This window comes from Mizuhopecten yessoensis, unplaced genomic scaffold (genome assembly GCF_002113885.1).
Source record: "Mizuhopecten yessoensis strain PY_sf001 unplaced genomic scaffold, ASM211388v2 scaffold4167, whole genome shotgun sequence".
Taxonomy (NCBI): Eukaryota; Metazoa; Mollusca; class Bivalvia; order Pectinida; family Pectinidae; genus Mizuhopecten; species Mizuhopecten yessoensis.
In genome coordinates this window covers 9,502-21,011 of record NW_018405409.1, presented here as the reverse complement: position 1 = coordinate 21,011, position 11,510 = coordinate 9,502, and the positions used below count along the sequence as shown (strand labels likewise).

At 44.4% G+C, this 11,510-nt stretch overlaps 1 protein-coding gene across 1 annotated transcript in view; it reads right to left on the bottom strand.

Annotated features, from left to right (window-relative positions):
* LOC110448708 (aminopeptidase N-like) overlaps window positions 1-8,001 on the bottom strand; it is a gene marked incomplete at both ends in the record, with an annotated part of 37,285 nt that extends 29,284 nt beyond the window's left edge. Inside the window, 3 exons of the mRNA XM_021495094.1 lie at window positions 46-166; window positions 3,649-3,766; window positions 7,846-8,001. Of these exons, the coding sequence (XP_021350769.1) occupies window positions 46-166; window positions 3,649-3,766; window positions 7,846-8,001 (395 nt within the window). The remainder of the gene's footprint in view (window positions 1-45; window positions 167-3,648; window positions 3,767-7,845) is intronic.
* Window positions 8,002-11,510: the final 3,509 nt, after the last annotated feature.

The following is an 11,510-nucleotide window of genomic DNA, read 5'->3' as shown; positions in this document are numbered from 1 at the left end:
TAACGGTTTGTAACACGTACCACGTTCGTTGTGTTTAACACTTACCTTGTTTAGGAAGTGGAAACGAAATGTTAAAATAATCCTCAAAATATGTTAATATTTCTGTGCCTGTTTTAAGAGCATAATATGTCTGGTTGATGGCCTCCGGTCTGGAGTAGGTTCCGTACTGTAAAGACAGATACATTACGTTAATTAACACTGTAGAATCTGATGACGCTGGTAATGTCTAACGACATTGATGTACATAAATGAGACATTTTAATCCTTATCAGTTTCAAAGCTGGTACATTTCATTGAGATTCGATAGAAAGATTAATGAAGCCATCTTAAATATTCAACAGAAATTGTGAAAAAAATATACAACAAACACACAACAAACACACAACAAACACACAACAAATGTTCAGTGTAAAGAACTTTGCATTTTCGTGGTAGGGTTTTTACAACATGGTGGTGGACTAGAAATTAACCACAATGTTCGGTACCAGGTGATGTAAAGTCTTTGGTTGGAACTAATATTTCAAATGGTATTCATATTCTTGTGTATCTAGTTGCTTCTGACGTCAAATTTAGCCGCATAGGTATATCACCAAGTTTTAACTACGGATATGTTAACCGGAAATACGCTACAAAGAACACGTGCGCTCTGACGGTGTGAAACAAAACTAATCACGCTCCATGCGGCCCCGTCTAGACCTTCTGTTAATTCAACGCTCAGATGGAAACGGAATAAATAGTAAAAGACACTTTGGTGTTTACGATTAAATAATTAAGGAATTAGAATGTGCTTTTAATTATTTTGCAGACACGTTGCTTCTTCGGCAACTGTGCTCGTAGCCCCAGTGGACCACGACTAGTGTCTTCCTATTGGATTATCGACCCCCTGCACCACTGATTACTTGGTCCTTAAACTGTTTTTAAAGAAAACCTACACTAGGAAGATGTCCAGGGGACACACGGAAATAAGTACAACTGTTTAAGACTCTCGAGTTATCTCGATACAATCAATGTTTTATAAAGAACAATGTAAAGGAAGAACAATTTTTAGCTTTGCACCCCCTCCCTCTCTCTCCCATCCCTCCTCCGATATCTACACAGCCCCAGACATTTTAGCTATGCACCCCTCCCCCTCTCTCCCATCCCTCCTCCGATATCTACACAGCCCCAGACATTTTAGCTATGCACCCCCTCCCTCTCTCTCCCATCCCTCCTCCGATATCTACACAGCCCCAGACATTTTAGCTATGCACCCCTCCCCCTCTCTCCCATCCCTCCTCCGATATCTACACAGCCCCAGACATTTTAGCTATGCACCCCTCCCCCTCTCTCCCATCCCTCCTCCGATATCTACACAGCCCCAGACATTTTAGCTATGCACCCCTCCCCCTCTCTCCCATCCCTCCTCCGATATCTACACAGCCCCAGACATTTTAGCTATGCACCCCTCCCCCTCTCTCCCATCCCTCCTCCGATATCTACACAGCCCCAGACATTTTAGCTATGCACCCCTCCCCCCCTCTCCCATCCCTCCTCCGATATCTACACAGCCCCAGACATTTTAGCTATGCACCCCTCCCTCTCTCTCCCATCCCTCCTCCGATATCTACACAGCCCCAGACATTTTAGCTATGCACCCCTCCCTCCCTCTCCCATCCCTCCTCCGATATCTACACAGCCCCAGACATTTTAGCTATGCACCCCTCCCCCTCTCTCCCATCCCTCCTCCGATATCTACACAGCCCCAGACATTTTAGCTATGCACCCCTCCCCCTCTCTCCCATCCCTCCTCCGATATCTACACAGCCCCAGACATTTTAGCTATGCACCCCTCCCCCTCTCTCCCATCCCTCCTCCGATATCTACACAGCCCCAGACATTTTAGCTATGCACCCCTCCCCCTCTCTCCCATCCCTCCTCCGATATCTACACAGCCCCAGACATTTTAGCTATGCACCCCTCCCCCTCTCTCCCATCCCTCCTCCGATATCTACACAGCCCCAGACATTTTAGCTATGCACCCCCCCCCCTCTCTCCCATCCCTCCTCCGATATCTACACAGCCCCAGACATTTTAGCTATGCACCCCTCCCCCTCTCTCCCATCCCTCCTCCGATATCTACACAGCCCCAGACATTTTAGCTATGCACCCCTCCCCCCCTCTCCCATCCCTCCTCCGATATCTACACAGCCCCAGACATTTTAGCTATGCACCCCTCCCTCCCTCTCCCATCCCTCCTCCGATATCTACACAGCCCCAGACATTTTAGCTATGCACCCCTCCCCCTCTCTCCCATCCCTCCTCCGATATCTACACAGCCCCAGACATTTTAGCTATGCACCCCTCCCCCTCTCTCCCATCCCTCCTCCGATATCTACACAGCCCCAGACATTTTAGCTATGCACCCCTCCCCCTCTCTCCCATCCCTCCTCCGATATCTACACAGCCCCAGACATTTTAGCTATGCACCCCCCCCCTCTCTCTCCCATCCCTCCTCCGATATCTACACAGCCCCAGACATTTTAGCTATGCACCCCTCCCCCTCTCTCCCATCCCTCCTCCGATATCTACACAGCCCCAGACATTTTAGCTATGCACCCCTCCCCCTCTCTCCCATCCCTCCTCCGATATCTACACAGCCCCAGACATTTTAGCTATGCACCCCTCCCCCTCTCTCCCATCCCTCCTCCGATATCTACACAGCCCCAGACATTTTAGCTATGCACCCCTCCCCCCCTCTCCCATCCCTCCTCCGATATCTACACAGCCCCAGACATTTTAGCTATGCACCCCTCCCTCCCTCTCCCATCCCTCCTCCGATATCTACACAGCCCCAGACATTTTAGCTATGCACCCCTCCCCCTCTCTCCCATCCCTCCTCCGATATCTACACAGCCCCAGACATTTTAGCTATGCACCCCTCCCCCTCTCTCCCATCCCTCCTCCGATATCTACACAGCCCCAGACATTTTAGCTATGCACCCCTCCCCCTCTCTCCCATCCCTCCTCCGATATCTACACAGCCCCAGACATTTTAGCTATGCACCCCCTCCCTCTCTCTCCCATCCCTCCTCCGATATCTACACAGCCCCAGACATTTTAGCTATGCACCCCCTCCCTCTCTCTCCCATCCCTCCTCCGATATCTACACAGCCCCAGACATTCCAGCTATGCACCCCCTCCCTCCCTCTACCATCCCTCCTCCGATATCTACACAGACCCAGAAGTTCTAGCTATGCACCCCCTCCCCCATCTCTCCCATCCCTCCTCCGATATCTACACAGCCCCAGAAGTTCTAGCTATGCACCCCCTCCCTCCCTCTACCATCCCTCCTCCGATATCTACACAGACCCAGAAGTTCTAGCTATGCACCCCCTCCCCCATCTCTCCCATCCCTCCTCCGATATCTACACAGCCCCAGAAGTTCTAGCTATGCACCCCCTCCCTCCCTCTACCATCCCTCCTCCGATATCTACACAGACCAAGAAGTTCTAGGAAGGCTGCAAGGACAGGACTCGTTCACCCATTCCTGTTTCCCGGTCCAATGCATTGTTCACCTTTCACTGTATTCTGACGTCACTATGTCGCATGTTGATAACGCACATTTAACATTAGGGTTTGCTATCTTGATTATGATTGGATGACACTTACCAGTATGTTGTTTTTCGTCATATTACTGGTTTTCTCGAAGTCGGATACGATAAAGGCCAGGAGATAGGTCGACATGGCAGGTGTTGTTTCAAAAACGTCCGCTAACCAACCACCATCTCTGTAACATAAACATGTAACGTTTAACACAAACGTTTTCTCTTTCACGTTATTAATCTATATTTTTCAAAATCGAAACATCGGTTCTAAAAATGTCTGTTAATTTTTCCTAAATAGATACCATCCACTTCTCATTTCCATTACATGTTGGTATTTCGGACGCGTGGTTCTATAAATAGAACGCGAAATACTATCCGGGTTACGTAGGCCCTTATGACACTTCGGTATTTTAGCTAATATTTTGGGATAAACAATCAATATCAGCAGAAAAATATGCATAGTTGAAATATTTTAGAGTCAAAAAGGGTTCCGATTTCCGAATTAACGAATGAACACTGGTTTGACAATGTTTAAGCATGTCAAATTCTATTTTGTTCTAAACATGCGGAGGCTTTCAAAAATTAAAAAGTGTTAACTTAATTTCCTTTCAACCAAATAGCGCACACCAGACGATATTCACGCATTTTATTATGAAAATGCGGGTTTATGTCTTTCTTTGTAATGCCATATCTCCTAAACCAGTTGTCGAATGAATTTGATAATTCATATTTCAATACTTCGTTTATTCCAGATTACGAATATAACAACTAATTCAAAATCCTCGGTGAGGCCGGAAATTACCCTTAACGCCCCTAGTCCTTTCTTCTCCAAAACTAGCTTTAGTTTTGATAAAATAGAATTTTGAAAATGATACCCAAATAAATAGCGTTGAACAGCACGTAAAACAGGAAAGTCTTGTTTAGGTCATTATTCTTATCTTTAAATTGTCCATGTAACGATAATCAGCATTCAATAAAGCTCATAAACAGTTAAATTGTCATAAAAGTATTATCAAATGAAAACTGTATACATAAAGTACTTCTTTGCATTGCACGAAAGTTTCTCGGGCCGATTTTCCTTAAGTATCCCATTTAGGGTACTGTTTGGTACTGTGACCTTAGCTATTATATATAACAGCACAGTTCCGTATTTTATATAGGTATATACTACAACGCAGATACGTATTCTATATAGCTTTTACAGATTATGATAAAGATACGTATTCTACATAGCTACATGTATTACAGCACATATACGTATTCTATATAGGTATATACTACAACGCAGATACGTATTCTATATAGCTTAATCCACCTGGGTAACGTTACCCCTCCGGGCCTCCTTGTTCCTCCTGGGAATTGTTACCCCCCGTTCGAGCACCTATTTTCAGATCTGATTATCACACTCCTGCCCGTTAATCACTGGCACACTAACTGATCATCGTCTGTAATTGTCTTGAATCAAGGGAGATAATGATACCCTTGTCACGTTAAACTATCCCCAATCAGGAAGAAATCAATTTCTACTAGTGAGGCAGTGTTGGTGCCGTCCGGCAGTGAATGACTGACAAGGTCTTTGTAACGGGACGAACTCCTCGACAGAAGTATGATATTAGTAACACGAGTAAACTGTCACCATCATCAACACAATACTAATATGGTCACGTGAGGCAGACAATCGTTAAAGCTTTACAGGAGTTATATAAAGGATAGTTAACGGTTATGTTTTTCACGAGTGCACTAGTTAATACTGATAATTGTTCTGCCAAATGAATGTCATATGTTTTTCAACGAGAAACTGATTAATTTTGCTATTAATTACATTTAATAACCGCAACAAAAATGTTTCACCACACCGAAAAAGTCGGGGATGTAGAGCGATAAATCCTAAACATCCACTCGTCTTCACCAGACCCTGAACGGCCGACGATGTACGGCATATCGACACAAATCAACGCACAGATACAAAGATATGAGTCACATAGCATAACTATTCTCGAAGGAGTTCTCATCAATACTGTCACAAACGACGAACAGTAACTGTTTGACGATTCTCAATGTCCTTATATAACACAATAAAGAGACATCCGGAAGTACTAGTATTGCGTAACTACAAAATAGGCATCACACACGATAGTACAACGACAACATCGACAGGCGGGTTTAGGCAGTGTAGAGTAAGGCTACAATATCATACATAACGACAGGCGGGTTTAGGCAGTGTAGAGTAAAGCTACAATATCATACATATCGACTGGCGGGTTTAAGCAGTGTAGAATAAGGCTACAATATCATACATATCGACTGGCGGGTTTAAGCAGTGTAGAGTAAGGCTACAATATCATACATATCGACAAGCGGGTTTAGGCAGTGTAGAGTAAGGCTACAATATCATACATATCGACAGATGGGTTTAGGCAGTGTAGAGTAAGGCGACAATATCATACATATCGACAGGCGGGTTGAGGCACTGTAAAATGGGGGGACAATATCATACATAACGACAGGCGGGGTTAGGGATTGTAGAGTAAAGCTTCAATATCATACATATCTACAGGCGGGGTTTGGCCGTGGGTAGTAAAGCTACAAAATCATACATATCGACATGCGGGTTTAGGGAGTGCATAGGAAGGCTACAATAACATACATATCGACAGACGGGTTTAGGCAGTGCATAGGAAAGCTACAATATCATACATAACGACAGGCGGGGTTAGGGAGTGGAGAGTAAGGCTACCATATCATACATATCGGCAGGCGGGGTTAGGCATTGTAGAGGAAAGGTACAATATCATACATAACGACAGGCGGGGTTAGGGCGTGTAGAGGAAGGCTACAATAGCATACATATCGACAGACGGGTTTAGGCAGTGCAGAGGAAGGCTACAATAGCATCCATATCGACAGGCGGGGTTAGGCAGGGGAGAGTAATGCTACAATATCATACATCTCGACAGGCGGGTTTAGGCACCGCCTAGTAAGGCTACAATATCAAACATATCGACAGGCGGGTTGAGGCACTGTAAAATGGGGGGACAATATCATACATAACGACAGGCGGGGTTAGGGATTGTAGAGTAAAGCTAAAATATCATACATTTCGACACGTCGGTTTAGGCAGTGTATAGTAAGGCTACAATATCATACATATCGACAGGTCGGTTTAGGCAGTGTAGAGTAAGGCTACAATATCATACATATCGACAGGCGGGTTTATGCAGTGTAGAGTTAGGCTACAATATCATACATATCGACAGGCGAAACAAACATCTCTGCTTTGGTATATTTGCATTACATCTGAATAGAAAGGTGACGCCAATACATTGTGACCAAACTTGGTCAGGTTTTCTACAAACATCTTAGGATTGAGCAAGTGTCTTCAAATTTGAGGGATTGTTTAAGCCGTGGCTAGATGTTGGTCTCGGCTGCCTGTAATTGGTGCATGGTAGGAGAGTGGTGACGTATACATAAGGCTGTGCATGTAACTAAAAGTAAGGAAACGTAAATACACATATAGAATACTCCGGCTCAAAATCCAACTAAAAACATTCAAATGTGGAAATAGAAAGCAAACATAACTTAAGCATTAAATTATGATCTTGACCTTTTGACCTCTGGAGATTTTTAGATTGAATTGGAGCCAATGCAATAGCTGGAAACGGGTTTGTTTACAGGACCTTTGCGCTTCCGGTAAGCAGGGTATTGTGCTAGCGTATCAGCTTCGGTTTCGAATATTAAAGTAGGGTTAAGATAAATATTGAATTTCGGTCATGGTCAAACTGTTAAGGTCAAGGTCACTATCTTACCTTTGTTCTGAATATTTGAGAGGAGTATTAGATATGGCTTTTACAGATCCTTTTCGCACTATAGTAAGGTCAAAGCGGGCTTTCAAAGCGGGCTCGTCAAAACAGGGAATGACATTTCGAGCGGCCACTGGGGCTAGGAAGGTGGTGCACAGGTACCTGAAAGGCACAAAACTTGCTATCAGGAGAGATCACACAAGGGAGATTACTCCGTGGCTTCAAAGCTCCTTCATACGGTGTCAGGTCAGCTGCTGGAACGTTTAGGGCCAGATTTTTGTTAGCGGCTAAAAGCAATATTTCTTAGTTGGGTGGAGTTACACAGAACACACACAGAGGGATGTTCTCTAGTTTGCAACAAACAGCAATCGGAACACCTCACATCTTGTAGTATTAGGTAGAGATAGCAGAGGTGTTCCGATTTACCTCAAACTAAGGCACATAACTCTGATCAACCTCACCTAGTGTCAGTGCGGATAATTGGCATATTTGAAAGTGATACCATAGGATTTTGTCTGACCAATACGATGTCGAATCTGGCTTTGATCCCAGGCTCATCAAAACACGGAAAGGCCTTCCTGGCGTCTGTAGGCTGGAACTGAGTGGTGGCTATGTACCTGAAACACAATCTAGGTTAGTCCAACTCGCTAGACATATCTGGAGACCAAAGGGTCGCTTTGGAACGAGAACAAATATTAAAACATTTAAAGGAAAATTATGGAAATTGAGGGGGACATTAAATGTACATGCATAATCAATATTAGTTCTGGAGGCAATTTCTAACCGAGTAGAGCTTGAATAAGGTAACCGGAATTACCTTATCATATGGGAATGAAATGAGTCTACGATTTTCTTTGTTCAATTTATCGAGTCTGTTGCGAGCTCAAATGAACTAATCGTTCCAAGTTTCATAAAATATCAACTGAAATGGAAACGACTTTAATTTTTCATTAATTGAAAGTTATAAGTTGTATAACCGGTATCTGGGGGACACACGTCGTATGTTCGTACAAGTTCATACTTCTCTCGGGCTTACTCCATAGGTATTTCCTAAATAGGAAATACGTGCATATTATTACCAAACAGCTACATAAGTACATTGGGACAAAATCTGTTTAGACAATCTTAGACAAAAACACAAAAGGACGTATTCCTATATAGCCCCTTCCACGTTTCCATTATAGCATTGGAAATAACTTACAATAGCTAGACCTTCTTAGTCTAAGAAATCTGTAAATGCTCAAGATTGCTTTCCAATTTTATTTATATGTATATTATATAAGCTGCTATTATATAAGCTGCTTCTATATAAGCCAGTGTTTGTGCGCTCCTCGTACAAGTAAGCCAGTGTGTGTGTTCTTCGTACAGGTAGGCGAGTGTGTGTGCGCTCCTCGTACAGGTACGCGAGTGTGTGTGCGCTCCTCGTATAAGTAGGCGAGTGTGTGTGCGCTCCTCGTACAAGTAAGTGAGGGTGTGTGCGCTCCTCGTACAAGTAGGCGAGTGTGTGTGCGCTCCTCGTACAGGTACGCGAGTGTGTGTGCGCTCCTCGTATAAGTAGGCGAGTGTGTGTGCGCTCCTCGTACAAGCAGGCGAATGTGTGTGCGAACCTCGTACAAGTAAGCGAGTGTGTGTGTTTTTCGTACAAGTAAGCCAGTGTGTGTGCGCTCCTCGAACAAGTAAGCGCGTGTGTGTGCGTTCCTCGTACAAGTAGGCGAGTGTGTGCGCGCTCCTCGTACAGGTAGGCGAGTGTGTGTGCGCTCCTCGTATTAGTAGGCCAGTGTGTGTGCGCTCTTCGTACCAGTAGGCGAGTGTGTGTGCGCTCCTCGTACAGGTACGCGAGTGTGGGTGCGCTCCTCGTATAAGTAAGCCAGTGTGTGTGCGCTCCTCGTACAAGTAAGTCAGAGTGTGTGCGCTCCTCGTGCAAGCAAGCCGGTGTGTGTGTGCTCCTCGTACAAGTAGGCCGGTGTGTGTGGGCTCCTCGTACAAGTAAGCCAGTGTGTGTGCGCTTCTCGTACACGTAGGCCAGTGTGTGTTCGCTCTTCGTACAAGTAGGCGAGTGTGTGTGCGCTCCTCGTACAGGTACGCGAGTGTGTGTGCGCTCCTCGTACAAGTAAGCCAGTGTTTGTGCGCTCCTCATACAAGTAGGCCAGTGTTTGTGCGCTCCTCATACAAGTAAGCCAGTGTTTGTGCGCTCCTCGTACAAGTAAGCCATTGTGTGTGCGCTCCTCGTAAAAGAAGGCGAGTGTATGTGCGCTCCTCGTACAAGTAAGCCAGTGTGTGTGTTCTTCGTACAGGTAGGCGAGTGTGTGTGCGCTCCTCGTACAGGTACGCGAGTGTGTGTGCGCTCCTCGTACAGGTAGGCGAGTGTGTGTGCGCTCCTCGTACAGGTACGCGAGTGTGTGTGCGCTCCTCGTATAAGTAAGCCAGGGTGTGTGTTCTTCGTACAGGTAGGCGAGTGTGTGTGCGCTCCTCGTACAGGTAGGCGAGTGTGTGTGCGCTCCTCGTATTAGTAGGCGAGTGTGTGTGCGCTCCTCGTACAAGAATGTCGAGAAGGCTTTGGTTTACAACTGGCATGTGTTACCCCCCTATTTTTTTTTACAGAGGGCAACATTGCGGCGCCCGTGCCCACAGCTCAATAAATGAACCAATACGTATTTACACAAACAATCATCTGCTAAAATGGCGATTTTTTCCGTACGTTGTAATTATTACGGTAGAGTTAGGTAATGAGAGTTATCTCCACTAGAGGAATGATGACTAGGCTATATCTAAACGTGTCAATCACAGAGACTGTAAACATATATATTATTTAATCCTTACTGGGGTTTGGTTTACCTTTTGAGACCCAGATCTGCGTCTGTCCAACCGCCCCAGTAACTTTGTTTTAAGGATTAAATAATATAACAAGAAAGGATGCAAAGACAGGGTAACTATTTTGATTCCTGTTATTTATGAAGATTCTGAATGAGGACGTTTGGGCAAAGTACACGTCCTTATATAATACAGAGATGACGGGACGCGTTAACAAGATGTATGAATGTGGCAGATTGAAATGTTTTTGAAATGAAGTAAAATGTATAGGTATATAAGCTATCTTATATTGATACAAAATGTATGACAATAGCAAGCGTAAATTGAATCTTGTTAATTTACTTTTTAAGAAGAAAAAATCACAAATATGAAGAAAAAAAATCTTAAATGCTTCTTTTAAAGACTTTTTTTTTTATTGAGGACAGGTTTTATCAATTTGTTCTGAAAAAATTAAAAGCTGTTTATTAATGCACACTTCGTTATTTTCTTGCAGCTATTTACGAATATTTACTTTCTATATATTAAAAGCAATGCATAATATGACAGTACACATACTTTTCAGTTTTGTCACAAGTTTTTCCCTTTTTTTATTTTGTAAGCATGATTAACTTTTATTAAAATATTTGTTTGTTATATTGATTATTCCACAGTCGCACCTGAATCAAAACAACCAGGTAGCCCTATAGTGTCCCCTTGTCTAACTCCCCGTGTGTTTGGTTATCGAGGTATTAAATTTAAAGGATCGGTGTCTAACAGTCATAGACAATGTACTTCATACGTCTTTCTGATTTCCAATTAATTTTCCAACAAAGCCAAATGTTTGTATGGGAGTCATGAAAGTCTAACCCTTCTACAAAGCAGAACTAGCCCTGTAAGTCTTACCCTTCTACAGAGCAGAACTAGCCNCTTCTACAGAGCAGAACTAGTCCTGTAAGTCTTAATCTTCTACAGAGCAGAACTAGCCCTGTAAAACTTACNACTCGTACAAGTAAGCCAGTGTGTGTGCGCTCCTCGTACAAGTAAGTCAGAGTGTGTGCGCTCCTCGTGCAAGCAAGCCGGTGTGTGTGTGCTCCTCGTACAAGTAGGCCGGTGTGTGTGTGCTCCTCGTACAAGTAAGCCAGTGTGTGTGCGCTCCTCGTAAAAGTAGGCGAGTGTATGTGCGCTCCTCGTACAAGTAAGCGAGTGTGTGCGCTCCTCGTACAAGTAAGCCAGTGTGTGTGTTTTTCGTACAAGTAAGTCAGTGTGTGTGCGCTCCTCGTACAAGCAGGCGAGTGTGTGTGCGCTCCTCGTACAAGTAAGCGAGTGTGTGTGTTTT